We start from the raw sequence: 19,189 nt of genomic DNA on the forward strand, positions 1-19,189 counted from the left end.
ACATTAGGTTATTAAGTACCCAAACACAACTTTTCAAAAATTATACCATTTTATTATAAATATATTTTGATTTGCAGTAAATAACAATAAATTGCACCCATCCTTTCTAGAACGCGGGAATGTCAAAACAAAAATGCACATGTGTAGGCACCAGAGTAATTCGTTAAATTAATGTTAAAGTAATTACACCTAAAGCACTTGTCTATTAACTCCATACATCAGCTGAGTAGCGTTTCTGCGTCTCCATCTTCTTTAAATAGGCAGACGCTTGCTGTTCGTTCATTTGTCCCTTGTCTTGGATGATTTTCATAACGACGTTGCGCACATCCGGCGCCATGGATTTTGCGTCACTGTAACAAAAACCATCAAATTAACACTTCTAAATCAAACAATCACTTCTACTACCGACTTCCCGACTAAACTATTAACAAAAGCTGTTTTGTTAATGTTCTAAAAGACTGGACATTCTATAAGAGAATAATCATGCTTATAATCTGTCTTCAAACTAATTTTTTCGTTCCCCACGGCTGTTTATACAAGTGACTGTTAAAAAGTGTCCAGAAAGTTAATGAATCCAGCGGTACTCCGTGTACGTTGGTCTAATTTTTCCATTAATTTCCTGCTTATCGTGTAGTTCTTAGATAAATCGTAAATTTTGTACTTTAGGATAACCCCTGGATGTTAAAATAAAATAGAAGTTGGAATACTAACGAACCGCCAAATCAGTAAATTATGCTGCAAATTTTTGTAACAATGTTGTCATTTCCTTATGGGGACAAATATATAAATTTTAATACGTACAGGGTAACACTAATAATAAAAATGTGTTTTTAATTTAATTAATAAAGAAACTGCTTAATTGTTGATTTATTTACTTCCTGGGCGTATGCTAGTGTACGAACATTGAATCCCAGGTCATTTTTTATATTTACGGACTTTTGGACATGACGTTATCAAATTTCTGGAGGGAATAAACATACATTTTCGTCTAGTTTTGTGTCAAACCTTATATCCCAACAAGATATCAAAGGAGTCTGTTCTGTAAATTTTAAGGCACTGATAAAGTAGGGTAAACGAGTCCTTTGGCGCCTCAATTATTAGACATTGAACGAAAATCTTGCAACTAATGAACTCTGCCAAGTTTACCAATCATGTCTAAATCATTTTTGTTACAAGAACGAATTATTTTGTATTTGATGTCGGTAATAGAAGAAAAATAAAATCACTTGATGTATAAGCATTTCCATTTACACGCCTTACAGCGTTAATAGTTGCTACATACCCGCAAATATATAAATGCCCATTATTCTCTCCAATAATTCTCCACAACTCCTCCGCATTCTTCTCCAGGAGATGCTGGACATAAACCTTGTGCGCTTGGTCCCTCGAAAACGCCAAATGCAGCGTCAACAGACCGTTCTTTTCATATTCCACGAGCTCTTCCTCGTAGATAAAATCTTCGCATCTCTTGCGACAGCCGAAATAAAGAACTGTTTCCCCGACGACTTTGCCTTCTTCTTTGCCGTGGCTTCGCTCTTGTATGAACCCACGGAAAGGAGCCAAGCCTGTACCAGGTCCCACCATAATAATAGGAGTTTGTGATTTCGTAGGTAACCTGAATTGCGACTTGCGAATAAAAATAGGCGCAGTTGGGGGTTCTTCGTCGGGTGTGGGTTTTTTGGCGGCTAACCAAGTGGTGGCCACCCCCTTGTTGTGGCGTCCAGTGGGGGTGGTGTACTCCACCACGACGGCGGTTATGTGCACAGTGTTAGGGTAAAGTTTCGGCGAAGAAGAAATGGAATAGTAGCGAGGTTGCAGCCTGGGTAGGAGTTCACAAAGGTGGTCCAGTGGAGGTTTACACGACGGCATGTCCTCCAGGACGTGGACAATGTTGCGATTATCCGCAATGATCCACTGCTGGTATAGCGCTTTACCCTCTGGAGAAGTACTTGCCATGAGCTTCATCTTCTCTTTTTCCGCAGCATCTCCACAGTACTCCGACAACTCCTTCAGCACGTGCGTCCTGGGATTCATCGTGATATCCAAGTAGTGCGTGAGGGCAGTCCTGTAGGTCGTCGGACACGGGAACGGATGTTTCTTACTCGATTCTTCGTCAGTGTTGATGAGAGTGAAGATCGTGTCGAGATCGGAGTCGGTGAACTTCCCGATCTTGTCTACCAACTCCTTGTCGTTGATGGGGTAGACGGCCAAGTGGTCGCCGGAGTCGTAGCGCATTTTCGAGCCTTCGATGTCGAATTCGATGTGCATACACGACCTCTCGGTGCCCTTGTGGAGTTCGCGGTTGATGCGGATCTTGGACAAGAAGGGGTTTTTGGCGTCGAAGGGCGGCCGCTGGTTTTTGAGGGAGTGTAGTCGGGCCATTTCGCCGGTGTAGAGTTTGTCGGGGGTCTCGTCTTTGAATTCTTGGAGGCGATATTGGCGCATGGTGACGTCTTCGCCGGTGGATTCGATGCCGTAGTGCTCGCACACGGCTGGCCAGAATTTGTCCTTCCAGGTGATGAAGTCATCTTCAATACTAGATTTAAGTTAGTAACAAATCGTGAAGGAATATTAGAGTGACGTTAATACCACTTGTTGATATTTTGATTTGTTCAAGGACGAATCAGGTTGGCATCGTCAGAACAATTGAAGACTAAGGTGGTTTCTTCCTTTGGTAGGTAAACACACTTTTTATTGGCAGAAATTCTTTTATTTTTCTTATTTGTGTCTACGCAACTTATTAGAACCTTCACTAATAAACTATCTGCTAAAGAAACCTGTGAACCTTTATTTAATAAGTTTATTACGGGTAGATTTGAGATCGTCGGAAGTAGTATTTTTTATTAATAAATTAACCTAATCCAGAAAGCAATGCTACAGAACGAAACTTAACGTTTGTCTGTTCAAATGACTAAACATGTTCCCAGTTATTTTATTGATTTTTTTACGCTATTTTTTAATTTTCATGTTTTTCTTCACTGACTTCATATTAATAATTTATTACATATTAATTCTTTTCCATATAACTACTGACCGCAAAACCGAATGCTCTAAATTCTTGAAAACGTTTTAAGATTATCGTAAGCATGGTAAAAGGTTAATCAAAATTTATGCGTTTATACCCTCCCAATAAACTAATGACTTATCGCAAAATATTTCCGAATAAATGTTATTTAAAATTTATAAAATAACATACATCTGCACTTGTGGTTTATCAATCCGTCTTGAGTTCTTATCTTAAGATACCTAGATTTTTGCAAAAAGACTTAAATCGTATAACAATATTCATACTCCTGCAGTTGTGCCTAAGGAGTTGGTGTTCAGTTTTTACCCTTGACATTCATATTTTTGGAAAAAAAAATAAAAACTGGCTAGGAATATTTTACGATTTAACTTTGAAATTGCAAAATCAAATGTTTTGAAATCTTATAAATGTTTTAAGTTGATCAGCAATATGGTAAATTGTTCATCAAAATTTTAATAATAAAAAATCCTGTTCGTCTATAACAAACTTGTTTTAGACAGAGTATTCGTAAAAAAAATAAATCCTACGTACGTTTGTCCTGATTGCGATTATGGTTTAAATATTTCAGATAATTCGGACATCGAAACTTGAAGTTATTGGACATATGGCTTTGCACACTTCCTTTCTGGCATCAATAGTAATTTTAGCTGTTGATACGTGTTAAACAATGGCTATGTAGTTTTATTACTAACAACGCAAAATATACATTAAAAATATTACAATGAATTTGTAATAATAGTAAAATAGTAGGACATTTTCAATCCACCATAAACCTCCAAATCGACCAGTTTCTAACCTAATAATCGATACAATAGCATAACTTTATGCTATATTTTGATTTTAACGAAGGGATTTCAAATACGTTACTTTGTCATTATAAGGATTTTCAAGCGATTCTATAATGTTTGAGACAAAAAAAAATATATCAGAAGACAATGGTGCTGTTTTCCGATATTTCTGTCAAATTTTTTTGGTTGATTGAACTGTTTTCAGGGGCTTAAAACATGAAAAAAGGATTTTTTCCTTCTCTATCGAGTCCCCTTAAATTACAGATTTTCACACAGCTACCAGTAATTTTACGTTTTCAAGTTCACTATTCATGACTTGTAAATATTTTGACATATGAACAATCGGAGGTTATATTATAATTGTAAATTAATTTTTTGTATTTTGCAATTCGAGTGTGGGTAAATACGTCTTTCACAATCGACTTTGCCAGTCACGTCATTCGGTACTGAAATTTTAACAAGTTAAAAATACAAGCACCTGTTACTTTATGTTAACAAAACAAAAGCATTTGTAAAATTTCCGCGTTAAATGGAAACATACTAGGGTAGACAAAAAAAATCCTCTCTTTTCGAGGACTGTAAAACTTCCGCGTTAAATGGAAATATACTAGACAAAACAAAAATAATGCTGTATTTTTCAATTACGAAGCAGTGTTGGTGCTCTATTAATCACTAATTAAAATTCTGTTGGGTTATTCTAATCACATTATTAAACAGTACAGTTGAAATACTTTGAGAACAACACACTAATAAAACGTCTCAGCAGCGGTCACGCTAATAATTTCAAACAAGAATAATAATTCTAACAGATTTAAAAATATATATATATATGAAACAATATTTTGTAGGACACCTCCAATTTGAACGTAAATGAGTCGCCACTGTAGCGTAAGTAGTGACAGACTGCGACGACTTAAATGTTCTTCTCATGGTATTTCCACTCTAATATAAGAACTATGGAAAATCAAGTTTAGGTGTAATCCTAACGGAATTTAAAAAAACTTGACTCTGTAAACTTGTTTATCAATTTTTTTCTTTCGATGTCACTTCCAACACCCATGTCATTCAAAGTGCAGGTTGATTAATTATAATAATTGATCCTCATGTTATGCAACCACTTCTAATACAGTTTACTCAAAGATTTGCATGTATGTATTTACAATACAACTACTATTACCAACAATATTTATTTAATTTCAGATAAAGATTTGTCCGTCATGTTTACATTTTTTACCACAAATGTGTGATTTGAGATAAACAAGGTTCACCTGATGATCTGATGATGCATTAATTTGTTTCAACCTTAGTTCCAGTCCATAGTGTGTCAAGAAATTTGTAGTAATTTAATGTAAACTTTACGATTCCTATGTTGATTTATTGTTACTATGGATTGTGTCCTTCCGACTGCTTGTAGCAATAGTTATTTTCTACAATTAGCTATTAATTATGAGAATTTTTCTTTCTCTGCATCATTACTTAAACGTCCTGGCATATTCGAGGTTTTCTAAAGTTACTACATATATTATTACTTTTCAAGGTGTGGCAACTTCCCAATGTTTATGAATAAAAGACATGCACCTAACAACGTATTGGACAAAGTAAATAAATAAATTTTACATTTTTAGTGCGACTCTAACGTACTAGTACTAATAGATAACACAATAGGTCGCGACGACGAGTTAGAATTAGTAGAGTGTAAATAATTTGAGAGCACCTGAATAAAACGTCACAATAGATTGGCTATTTTGTGACTCCAGCATTGTTTAACCTTAGTGTTTTGTTTTTTCGTATAAATTTATGACAATGTTTAGAATAATGTTATTTCAGAATAGCAAAAAATGCATACAGTAAAACAATTTCTTAGTTTTGAAAAGTATTAAAAGTCACAATCGTTATTTCATGTGACAAGTACTCAAACAGTAAAAAAAACACTGATAAAAATAAATTACACACCAATGTCGTGACATGTGGCATACATAACGCAAAAGATCAAAAGATATAAAAAAAATTGGATTGCGGAAGATAAGAGTCAAACGAAAATTGTATTCTACTACTGAGTTTTCATTACAGATTTTTTTTCTTAAATATCTTATTTCTGTTCATAAGTAAAAGTAATGTGCATGTTATACACTTAAAAATAACAAAAAACTTAACTTCGGTATTAAATGACACGTGACAGTAATGCCGCCAATACGATCTACCTATACCAATGTAGCTGATTAAAAATTAAAATTAATTCTCAAAAATCTTTAACCCAAAAAAAGTAGTTCTAACAACTGCATCAAAACCACATAACGACTTTGCGTTACGAATTCGAATCAACAAGTGGCATTAATACGTCTACAACTTTACGTTACGAATTCGCATCAACAAGTGGCATTAACACGTCTACAACTGAACTTACTTGGCGTCATCGTCCCCTAGCCCCATATCGAACACCCTCGTGGCCCCCAATTCCTCCAAACGTTTGTCTACATAAATTGCGACTTGATTGTAGTGCTCATACGTTTTGTTCCCTAGCCCGAATACCTGCAATTATTATCAATTTAGACAATCATCACACGTGTCTGCAGGCCAAGGTCACTTACAGCATAATTCAAGCCTGATAAATCCGCATCACCATTTTGTAGCCACTCATAAAACTCCATCGCGTTATCAGTCGGATCCCCTTCGCCGTAAGTAGCCAAACAGAAAACGGCCAAAGAATTCGGAATGGACTTCAAATTCACCAGTTCTTCCATATCGCACTCCTCGGGGTCCGCCACCATACCTTTCAAGTGGTACCTCACACCTTCTTTCGCCAATCTTCCGGCGAATTCTTCCGCGGTTCCGGTTTGGCTGCCATAGAACACCACCAGACTTCTGCCAGACGCTTTCAGTTTTTTGATAAAGGAGTTGTCTGAGCTGGTTTGGAGGCTCATTGACGTGGGTCTGTGACGTAAACATTAATACAAAGACGCACGTCAGAGTTTTTTGTACTTACTGGATGGAATAGGAGCGCTGAGGCGTCACATCCTTTTTCTTCTGTTTGTTGAGGTACCACCAAGCTATTCCTCCCAATAGCAACGTTAATAAAATTATGTCTACGGTGCTGAAGAGGGACTCCGATGCTTCGGGGATTTGTTGAGTTCCAAGACTTGCTTCCGCTTCGTCCATTTTTAGGATCTGTAATGAAGGGTACTGGGATAAAAAATTCACAAAATTCGTCGATGATAAAACCGTTTTTTTAATGATTAGAGTGGATGATTGGCAAATGGAGTCACATGTAAGAATCTATTATAAAGTTGACCTTTGTACCACTAAGTTCGTGATAACACTATTCCGTTTTGCAGGGTCATTGTTTTTGGAAAGAATGTGAGTTAGTGTATGATAAAGGGGCGAGTATTAAACACAATCACACAAAAACAAAAAATGCGCGTAATAATAATCTATGTCGCAATTATGATTGATGTTCATGTTGTGTGTATAACTGGTTGTATAAGACGTGATTTTCCAATAATCACCATCGAGTTCTAATAAAGTTTACTCATTAAAGAAATGTAAGTGTGTTAATTTTTCCATTTTTGAATATGCAAGTTCATCGTTAACAATAAGTACCTGTAAATTTCCAAGGTATTCAACCTTAGACTGTGCCAATGAAAATGGCCATTAATTAAAAAATCAAATTCTACTACCTATGTAATTGAAAAAAGAATCATAACCTTGACCAAAAATCCAGATAATGAAAAACTACTTACCGACATGAATATGCACGTAATATATTTATATAATTGTTGCATTTTTGCGACAACTACTGTGATAAAAATAAATAAATATGTTTACATAAATTTACAGGTTTCAAAAGTAATACTGGTTCGAGCTTAACGACATTCAACACGTTAATGATGGTTGTGGACTGTGTCACAGGCTTAAGTAGTGAAATCCTGGCCCATGACAGCCGTATCGTCTACGCAAGTCGTTATCAGTCACACTGAAAATGATTGCGGAAAATAAAATAACAATGACATGCATTTGTAATTTTGATTATGTGCTGTTTGTGAGCAGTATGACCATATCATGAAATAATGATTCGGCGAGTTGAGATCATTACGGTGCGCAATCCTGTAATGATTTTTGTTTTGTTTTATAAACAACTGAGCTTGGAATTTTTATTGATACATCATTTTAGAATACAGTACAATTAGAATAAGTCGAGTTGCGTTTGTGTACTAAAGGCCTCTTTTGTACGATTTTCATTTATGACAACTTAAAAATTAGAAGGCTAAAGTTACACTTTCTACTTTACTCTATTTAAGTAGGTATGTATTATTATTTTTATTTTAGAACAATCAATTTTGTTCCAACGAAACCGCTTCACTTTTTTACACTTTTTCATCAGTTCCTTTCGATATAACAAAGTGAACACTGTTTGGAAATTCCGATTTGCTGCCCATTTTGTAACCGGTTTTAGGAAGCGGTAAAATCACTCAAAAAAATCTCTTAATTATTCCTACGGTATCAATCCATTTTGGTAGATTTTCTATAAAATAAAACTTTACTCCATGCATGATGCTTCCTGAAGTAGAATTCTAAAAGTATGTTTCTAAATAAAATATTGTTTTTCTTTAAGGGGACAGTTTAGGTATAACAACAGTAAAGAATTACTATTACCTTGGTGAAATTGTGAAGTACAGTGACGAAAATTATTCGCATCCCTAAAGTGTCTTATTACCTGTATAACAACATTTTTGCTTTAACCGCTGCACCATATTAAAGAGAACTAATTAAAATAAGCAAATTAAAAATATAGTAATAACAACAATGTGTGCCTATATCAACAATTCTAAAAACCGTGGGTGCATTATTCAAGCACAAATAAATTTAAATTAATTTGCAACTTAAGTAAAATATTGTCGACCAACTTCGCATTTCTTCCTACAACCTACATGCATGTAATTAAAAATATAGGTAGATCAATAAATCAGCACGGAAGGGTACCATTTTGTACATTTTAAACACGATTTACTTGGGAAAATTTTGGATTGCATTTTACCATACACACCCTCGCCAATAGACGGTAGATGACAGACAGGCGGAACTAGGCCTACTTTTTCGTATTCTAGATGAGTGGTCTATAATTTGTGTAACGTAGCATCTCATTTGATTAGATAAAAACTTCGAATTCTAGTTTATATTGGATTTTTATTTATGTAAACGTAGTTTTACCTCAAGATTTACACCATTTTTTTATGTTAATTTTTCCTCCTTATAATTTTTGCAAGAACATCGATTCTTATTCACGATGGCACGCACGTACTAGCTTAAAAGTGATAACATAAATCAGTCAGGTACCTCCTTGTATGAGTATCCATTGTCAAACTCGTCTGTTATCAGTGACTTTTTTCTTTCTATGATCTATGTCTAGTAACTTAATTTTAGCTCGATTTTTTCTATTTGTTCATTGAACCTTGCACTTTAAGAAATTTTAAATTGATGATAGAGAATAGAAGCAGGCGTCTGGGTCGTGCATTCATTAATTTGAACAATTACATTATGTTGCATTTTAATACAAAAAATAACAAAAAAGTTACTTTCCAGTTTGGAAATTAAAGAAAAAATTATAAAAGGGTAAGTAGTAATTGTAATACTCTTTTAGCAATCTACTATTAGATTTTGAACTTCAACAAAATAGCAGCACTTTTTTCATTTTTTTGCAATGAAGTAAACAAACAGAAAACAAATTTTCTACTGTTAATGTCGAAAAAATTACACAACAAAAATTTATCAGTTGGCATAAACCTCCAAGATATGGGCAATAAATCCATAAGTAAAAATAATTTACGTCCGAAGTAAACTGTTTTTCATGTAAGTAGGAGGATATAACAATAAGTAATAACAAAACAAATACCGACTTTAATCATTTATCCTTTTTGAGTACCAAAGTAGTAACATTAACTGGATACATTGTGTTCTAGTCCTGCGTAATAAACATGATAAAATATAATAATTCTAGGTGTGTAAGCTGCTAGGCATTACGTTTACTTATAAAATAGCATACAGGATTTTCGTTTTTTTTTCCATTCCCATGAGGACAATAATCATCGAACCGGTTATTAACGAATATTTTTTGGTAGTTTAATGCATAAACAACAAAGTTGTTATTTATTAACATGTTAAGCACATTACATTTATCAGACAAGAACGGTGTCGAAGTTGTAGTACCCTTTGTCACCAATTAATATTAAAACGTAATTATGTATTCACAACTTGTTCAAAGTTTTCCGTAACCTAAAGAGTTTTTTTTTTATCTAGGTTTCTTTTTGATATCTCAAATATGAAAATATATAACGTTGATGTGGGTACGGATAATAAAGAGTGGGAATGTATTAAAAATAAAAAAGTAAATACGTCACAAGCACTAGTTGACGTATTTCAACACACAATCATTATAGAATATAGTTATGTACTTACATCAAAATTTGGATACAAAATTTCAAACAGCCCAATGTGACAACAATGGACACGCTTATTCTTCTAAATACTACTAAGCGACACTTGAACGGTACTTATTCGTTAAACGCACTGTTTCCTTTATGAAGTATAAATAGCAGATACATGTTGGCACTTCATTTAAAAAGAGATAACAATATTGATTAAATAATTCTATCTAACGTTAAGTGGTGATATGTGAGTACGCACAGGTTAATCTATATCAGCTGATTATTATCTGTCTATACGCAAGAATGAAAAAGATGATTAACGTTTTGTTCATTTTTTATTTATAATTTTTTACAATTAGAAAAGACTTCTTCCAATGAATGTACAAGAAATGCATATAATTATTATGTAAGTTATTTCACTTAATATTAGTATACAAGACGAATAACAAAAACACTTCTTCAGGGCAAGTTAAACCGACATTTTTTGATTTCTAATAACTATTTGTAATACTAAAATGGATTGCAAACGTTAGTTTAAAAGCATTTTAAACTGAAGTTATTTCACTGTTCAATTCATTAAACTGTGGGTGATCAGGTGAGTAAAACAGCACCCGTGCTTGTGGGGAATTTATTTCGATGTTGTCAGTGAAGCTGACGATGGAAGAGTGGCAGAGTTTTTAATTTTAATTTGAAAAGACGACTCGGTAGAAAACGGTGAAAATGGGTTGTGTGGGAGGATACTGGGAAGGTTTTCGAAATCTTGGAAGGATCAGTGTTATTGTGAAGAGTCATTGATTATTGATTAAGTACATACAGATAGACCCATTCTATTGTTTGAAGCGAACAGGCCAAAGGCTGGCGAATAACAATATTTGGCCGTCAAACGCCGTAAAATAGCTTGGACCCCAATCGCGCGCATAGGCAACCCCCATAACAGTAACAAAACTGTTCTTAAATCTACCACTCGATAAAGGACGACGAAAAAAATTTGTAAGAATCTCATAGTAAGCATTAAGATAATTTACAACGTTTGGAAGTTTATGATAAATAAATGGGATTATTATAATGAATACCTAAATAATACAAACAAATTATTACTTGTTGTTTTAAATACTTGTTAGTGCTGTTGGAAAAGTAAAAATAAATATAAATAACACATTGAATTTTTTACACTTTCGTGAGCTCGCTTTTGTTACTACTAAATACAAAGGAAAATGATTTTAAATACGTTTTCTCAAAATTTATTATATATTTTTTTAGAAAACTTATTTATTAGATTAGGGACAGGCAGATTAGACTAAAGTCACAACATATGCATTAATATGTCTTAAAAAACGGGCAAAATATGCCGCATAAAAACGAAAGTAAAGAATTTTCTTTAACATTTTGTGATGTAAGTATAATTAAATAAGGAATCGATATCTCTTTACTGAAAATTTAGTGAAATATAATTTGTGTTAAAAAAAGATTTTTGTGCTTTTACGGTTTATTTACATAATTTATTTATTTACAATTAATGTTTTTAATACATAGCACAAGTTCTTGATGTCATTTATTTTTATTTAAAATAAGAATTGTGTTTTCTTTAATTTTAACCATGAAAATTTTTCGTTTTCTATCTAACATATTTTTGTACAATGAGAGCACTCCCTAAAACGGTTAGTATAATCCCATTATTCTATTGATACCTACCTACTTCTGTTCACTACCTAAGTGAGGAATATGGTGGATTGTACATTTTATACTTAATGAAAATATTGATTTTAGGCAAATTTCAACACCACTTAACACAGTTTACCAGATCTTTAAGAAATAAATAAAATTATTACACAGCTCAATTGAAATTAAGTCAAATAAATGTTAATAGCAATTCCGTTGCTAAAAAATTGGTCGAATGTTATTTCAACAGAACTTCCCTCGCCCCTGAAGTGCAGCCAAAGAAATCCCACTTGTCTGAAAAATCGTAATTTTTTTGGAATTTTTGTTTTCTGATAACCTCTATAAAAACCAGTGGCGTAAATAATGTTCCCACGGCTTATTTGACTTGAATTTTTTTCAACTTTGCAATTCAATTTCTAGATTTTGCAATTTTTCTTTTCGATGAATTTCTCGAGTTTTCAATTTTTAATTTTTCCATTTGCAATTTTTCATTTTTTTTTCTTTAATTTTACGATATCTCTTCGAGTTTTCAGTTTTAAATTTTCCAGTTTTCCGATTTTCCAACTTTTGGACGTTTCAATTTTTAGATTTTGCAATTTTTCGATTTGAAATTTCACGAGTTTTCAATTTTTCATTTCTTCAGTTTTTCGAGAAAAACGAGAAAGTACAAGTTTATTGTGATTTACATTAGGAGTGCAGTTCAAAATTATTGAATAATAGATTGGCTTTATGTTTTTTATTATATCTCTTGTCCTTTGTGGCAAAAAATGGTTGAAATTTGATGTGTTTTTCATTCCTAATCAGACTGAACGGCGGAGTGTAACTGTAACATCAATATTTCTCTAAAAAATTCTACCCTTTTAAAAACATACATATTTCATATGGTAATTTCTTGCAGAGAAATGAGGATTTTGCGGTCAAACTCACTCTGCCCTTCAACTCACGATGAATACAATATTCATTACAATTGAGAAGGGATGGGTGGGCGGGGTCTTATATTTTGTCCATTTTTTTTAAATATAAGAAGTCTTCTTTTCCCAACAAGAAACTGAACAAATGTTTAACTATCCTGTTGTTGAAAGAAAATTCTATATATGTATTAAAAAAAAAAAAACAAGATTAAGTAACTAGTATTTACTAAAATAAGACTGATTGGTACGTTTTTAAAACTGACATAAATACAATAAGGAAGAACTAATATTTTGATAAAAACGATGTCATAAAATATATAGTTATACAGGGTGACTGCGAAATAAGTGCAAATATTTTAACCACGGCATCCCCCACCCTAGTAGAGCCGAAATATAGAAAAAAGAAATTAAAAATCGAATGGGGCAAAACCCCCATGAACCACCCTCGATACGAAGGCACTGAGCCACCTTGTAAACAGAGTTGGAAAAACGTTCGAATAAAAACGACCTAAACACTTTCAGTTTCAATTAAAAGTAAAACCGACTTTTTGCTGCTTATCATTCGTTCATTCATTTACTCATTCATCGTTAAAGGTCAGTGTGAAAGTTTTTTGGTAATTTTGATTCTGACGGATGTTTGGTCCTTGTCACAACGATTTTACGTTGTTTATTGGAACAGAAATAAGAGCAACTTAGAATGCTACTACCTTTTTACAAGAAATGTTGAAAATCTTGTCCTTGACTAGCAATACAGGCGTCAGAGCGTCGCAAGAGGTTTGTTGATAGGTAAAAAAACACCGGAGTAGCGGGTGTCACTTTCACTTGTTGAAGCTCTTCGATAATTTCTGGACACTGTTGATTTCCACAAACGAACTGTTTCATCCAACTGATACACATTTATCGAAAACCGTCTCTTGAAATCGTACTTGTTGACGACTACGTGGAGTTCCATCGGACAAAAAGTGAGTTACACAACGTGAACAATCAGTGGACTCCAAACCGTGCACTTTGTCAACATGGTATGGATGTGGCCGTATTCTTTTAATGTAGGATGCACTACAAGCTGTGAAAATCCAACTTCTTCTTTCTGTCCTATCACGGCCACGATCGTGAGTTTGAGGTTGAAGGTACCATGATCTCGGAGATGCTGTACCACTGATGCACCCATTACCATATCGACACAATCTGCATGGGAAAACTGCACCATAAACCGATTTCACCGACCGCTCGATGCTAACTGGCCCTTTTCGTGTTTTTCACGTTGCGATTAAAAAAGTGCCTGATAAAGTAACTTTTTTGGTTCTTTAACCGACTCGCTCTGTTCCATTCATTGTAGTAATTATGTAGGTCACAAAACAGTCCAGCGGCGCGTACAACAATTTACATTGAATTTCAAATAATTTTTTCTAGACACTGCTACTACTTAGGACCGTGAATTTTACCCAGTGACATAATCATATTGTGAGCTATTCCCCATTTTTTTTTTTGCATGTATTTCGCAGTCACCTTGTATAGTGGATCTTCTGGTCACTTTTTGGCCGGAAAATATAAATTCGTGCATATGGGTGGCTTCTGGCTCAACTTTGGCTTTCACTTCGGTCAAGGTTTTACACAGTTTAAAGTGTTTTCGCTAAAAAGCGAGCTTGAACCCCCAATATCTATCTACCGATTGATAATTTGTGTTACGTATTGTTGGACAATGTTAGGGATATTTCTGGAAAATGGAACGGTCTAAAATCTGTCCTTGTTGATAACTACATTAGACTTCAAAAAGATGGAACCCTTTAGAACAACTGTAATATTTTGTGAAAACTTGAGGGGGTTTCAGAATAAAACTAACTTTTATTTTTCCAGCGTAAGCTAAGATAAGACTGATTTTGGCAATTGATGTATGCTCTAAGAAAAGAGAGAGCGGGTGGACGGGGCTAGTATTTACTAAGAAAGGACTGATTTTGGCAAATGTTATACTTTCTAAGAAAAGAAAGGGTGGGTGGGGGGGTTAGTACCTGCTAAAATAAAATTGGGTATATGAAAATATGATTTTCTATTTGTTGGATTACATAAAATTGTTGAAATTTAACTATAACATTGCTTCTTTTACCGTGTATGTGTCAAAACTTAAAATGAGAGTAGACAAGCACAACAAAAATTATAAGCAAAGTTAAGAGTGCTTCACAAATTATGTCAGTGAAATTACATCAGTACTCGAGATTCCGTGCTCGCAATTGTATAAATTCGTTTTTGTTTTTAACAAAGTGTCTGTATGTTGTAATAACTGTGAAAACAGCCATATTGGCAAGAAAAGCGGTTTTAATTTCATGCTGTAGTCCATCATAAAGTTTTAATTGTAGTTTTAAATAAAACTGCGTATAATTCAATACCACAAAAAAACTGCTATGTTCGATCACTCTAAAGTCTGGTTTACACAAGTTTTGCGTACAATGGCTTCACACGTGTTCTATGCAAAGTATTACGTGCTTGTATACATACGATAATATATAAAGTTGGAAGAAAACTTGTACGTGCATATTAAGGCTTAACAGGAAATATGTCCTGGTGTACATTGTTTCTGGTGTCGAAAACATTGTAAAATTTATTATAAACTATATGTATAGTCACAAAAGAATAGATTAGTAGTGAATGCTTTTACGCGTTTAATTGTTGATCCAGAGATTTTAATGAACTGTTAGTTCCAGCACTGACGTTAAAATGTTACGATTAAGATGAGTTAGTCACATCAACGTTTGTAATAAGCTGTCTAAAATTTGTTTTGGCTTAATTATACATCTTACTATAGTAAAACAGCTATAATTTGCGTGTTTCCATTGTTCACTAATTACTAATCATTTAAACATACATCACTTTTTTATTTTATGTTTATTTATTTATCTATCTGTAATTAATAAGACTTTCCATTTTTATTAAATTTTAGCAAAAGTGATTAATTTTTTTCAGGGCCATGATTTAATTAAACCCGCTGAAGTGCTTTAATGGTTTAAAGGTGATCATCGACTAAACGTTGCACGGGGACTTTTTTTCAAAGTCACAAATCAAACTTCAGACTTTCGGCCATGTAAGAAAGTTCAATAACATTTTTTTATCTGAACTTTTACGTAGTCGGATTTTAAAATTTGGAAAACAACCTTGCGACAAAGCACTTTAAATACTTGCAATATTATAATTTTAACAATAATAGAAAATTACACAATTCATATCTCTTGGAAGAATTATTATGTGCCATGATATACAAATATCAGGCATCTATGATTAGAGGAAATGCGTTTTATTTATTGCGTCACTAAAGATTTACTCTATATGTGTACAGCGAATGAGTCATAATCTGGGTAATTCCAACAAAAAAATCAGCTTTATTCATTTCGTTGTTTCCCAATTCAATGTAACCTTTCGTTAAATTGCATGTAACACATATGTGTTGTATTTACATTTATATTTTTAGACTATGTTTAAAAAACACAGACCAGAACTGCTGCAGCTATAAATGTTTCAAAAATATAGCTTAAGCACATTGGTAAAATAAAAAGTAGCAAACGTCTTTGTGCTGGAAATAAATCAAACTGAAGGAAATGTGTAACTGTTGTACGAAACTACGAAGGGTCTTGTAAAAACTCCCGTCTCCACACACTAAGTAAAGATCTGAGTATAAGTTCTGGTATTGGGAGACTCGAGAATAAAAGCATTTCACTGAATAGTGTTTTTAATTATTATTTATGGAAATTACAATAAATTATCACATATACAAAAAAAAAAAATATATCGCAACAGTGCATATTGGACGAAACGGAGTTTGACACAAATAATACGAACGCAAAGATATTAAGCAACAATTCGTCAAAGTGTGTTTTAAAAGCACAATCATCACGTGGTCAACAAGTGATAATTTCTTCATGTCGGGAATGAAATTAGATGGGTTAATAACACACTACTAATTTGACTCAAACCGAGGACATGACAGCCGCTCTATTCCACCAATGGTTTAAGAAGCGATCTATTCTAAATCTGCCACCAAACAACTTCATGGTGAATACCTGTAGAAAGAAATATCAATCCCCCAGGAAGTTAAATTAAGAACTCGCCAAAAGTCCATACTTTCGTTATCTTTTAGGGTTGCTTTAGCAAATTCATATGGTATATAGTTATTTTTGCTTTTTATAAGTTCTGTGTCAACATTGAAAGAAATCCGTAGTTCAATCTACGGGCGTCAAGAAGCGCCTCCGTGAAGATATTCAAAATCTAGACGGTGCGAGTTCGGGAATAAAATTTCTGGCACGTTTATCTGTGATAAGGGTGTGCGCTTTCACTAACAGGTGTCCATTAGTGTTGTTAGTTATTACTTATTACACATTTAGATGCAATTTATAATATGAACGCGGAAAATAGTAAAATAATGAAACGAATACAAACAACTTTATCGTCTACAACATTGACTATACACAGTCATGAAGGCCATGCACGGTCGCGATGGTCACTGGGGCACGATAATAAACACTTACTATAAATTAAAATAGTAAATTGTGGTTGAAATCACTGTCACTTCCACGACGAGAAAAAAATCTGGTAATGCAACAGTAGAGAGACATTAAAATATATATACCTACTTTCGTGGGAAATGTTTTTGAAATTTATCTGTTAGAATGACAGTGATTTTCACCACAAAAAACATTATTTAAATCTGTAATTAAACGAACACGACAACAATAAAAACATTCCAAAAATCCCACAGATCTAAACAAAACAGAAGGCTCGAGAGTTGACGCAAGGTAGAATGTCAAAAATGACCTGCTTCACAAATGTCAAAGTCTGAATGATCCTGTAATTAAATCTTAATAATTTAGTTTCGACCCTTCTTGTTGTTTCTTCTTTAATCGTGTTGTTTCTATTGAATGTAAATTTGATGTAGAAACAAATAAAACGATTTAAAGTAAATATGACTTAATTAAAATTGTCAGTTCCACATCAGCCATTGATATCAAAGCCAGACATAGAAAAGGTCAAAGTCACAACACCCATAATTTATGATCCGCCATAATGATGGGTAATTCCAGGTTATAAACTACAAAAATCCAACTGTGGAACTCGATTAAAACCTACTGTATATCGCTGTCAAAAATTTTTAGTAGAATTTTATGAATTCAACATACACGTCAATCATATTACGTAATATATTTTCTGGTCACCTGTTTATGCGCTCAACTTGACCCAAAACAGACAAACAGGTTCTGTATCAAAGCATTAGAATGCAAAAAAACGAAACTCCAATTTTTGACGTAAGTCGCTGATCCACGTTCTAAGTGAATTCAGTCACCTTAATACAAAGTAAAAAACTGTTAAAAAAGTCCACTAAAAGTAAAACCGGTCAGTGCGATTCGTCTCCTTTCAGTTTCAAGAATAGGCTTGTGTTTCAACACTTACCTTTTGGGCTTAAAACTGAACTAAATTCACAGAGGTCGTCAAGGGTCCTTCTTGCAACTAAACGTGTGTCTAAAATCGGTGAACAAGTTTTATGATTGTCAAGTTTGCGTAAACTGAGAGAAATGAAACGTTTGTTAGAAAGAGATAAATCATAGATAAAAAACATAAGGTTGCAAAATTGCCAGGTACTACAATTCTTGTTTCAATGAAAACAGCATAGTTGGCGATGATTAAGTCATCTTTTGTCACAGGAAAAGATGTATATAATATTTAGTTTTTTGTACGTGATACACGCGATTTGTTAACCTTGACAACAAACAATACGAAATAAATCACATGGTATTATTTGTAAAGAATAGCCAATTGTGCAATTTGGAAAATCGTATTAGAATAGCTCCGTGGCATACGTGCCTGTGAATCGGAAATGATGGCAACATGTAAATTGGAAATCGCTAATCAATGTATTCAGTGTTGACGTAAACTAGTATATACTTATGTATTAAAAAAAGGCGAATAATTGATGCCGCTGGGTGCCATAGGTCGACTTACTGAGCCACCATTGGACTTGAGCCATTTTATAATGATAAAATAAACCGTGTCTTGATTGTTAAGACCATTACAGCAAATATTCATTGTATAACAGATGACACATTACTTAAACAATTGTAATAATTCATATTAGATAATCGGTCATAAAAAGACGTCGGAGAAAAGTACTTACGTGTTTTCGACGAAAAAGATGCCCAAATAAAGCTGCAATTTTATCAATACGTCACACTAATGGGGGTTTATAGTGTAACTACAACACGAGTATTAAACTAGAACAACACGCGTAGAACGTGAATGGCGAACTTAGGTCTTATACTTGCACATTAATCATACTGAATTATGGAAGAACAAATACAAGGTTGTCGTGCTGATTACATAGCCACTATTTGGAGGTTAGGGTCCTTTTAT

General features: G+C 33.7%; 1 protein-coding gene across 4 annotated transcripts; it reads right to left on the reverse strand.

Moving 5' to 3' along the window:
• Nucleotides 1–30: 30 nt before the first annotated feature.
• Nucleotides 31–19,146, reverse strand: LOC135125924 (NADPH--cytochrome P450 reductase). 4 transcript variants are annotated; one of them, XM_064051705.1, is made up of 6 exons: nt 18,954–19,146; nt 6,797–6,978; nt 6,402–6,744; nt 6,218–6,342; nt 1,283–2,536; nt 31–350 (listed from the first exon to the last, which is right to left on the reverse strand). In XM_064051705.1, the coding sequence occupies exons 2-6, from the start codon at nt 6,967–6,969 to the stop codon at nt 206–208; spliced, it is 2,040 nt and encodes a 679-aa protein (XP_063907775.1). In that variant the 5' UTR covers nt 6,970–6,978; nt 18,954–19,146; the 3' UTR covers nt 31–205. The 4 variants fall into 4 exon arrangements, with proteins under 4 accessions (XP_063907775.1, XP_063907777.1, XP_063907776.1 ...); XM_064051707.1 differs by lacking the exon at nt 18,954–19,146 and adding an exon at nt 18,233–18,329; XM_064051706.1 differs by lacking the exon at nt 18,954–19,146 and adding an exon at nt 10,264–10,376.
• Nucleotides 19,147–19,189: the final 43 nt, after the last annotated feature.

This window comes from Zophobas morio, unplaced genomic scaffold, assembly GCF_036711695.1.
Source record: "Zophobas morio isolate AGI-343-1 ecotype UQ-CSIRO unplaced genomic scaffold, CSIRO_AGI_Zmor_V1 ptg000009l, whole genome shotgun sequence".
NCBI classification, from domain to species: Eukaryota; Metazoa; Arthropoda; class Insecta; order Coleoptera; family Tenebrionidae; genus Zophobas; species Zophobas morio.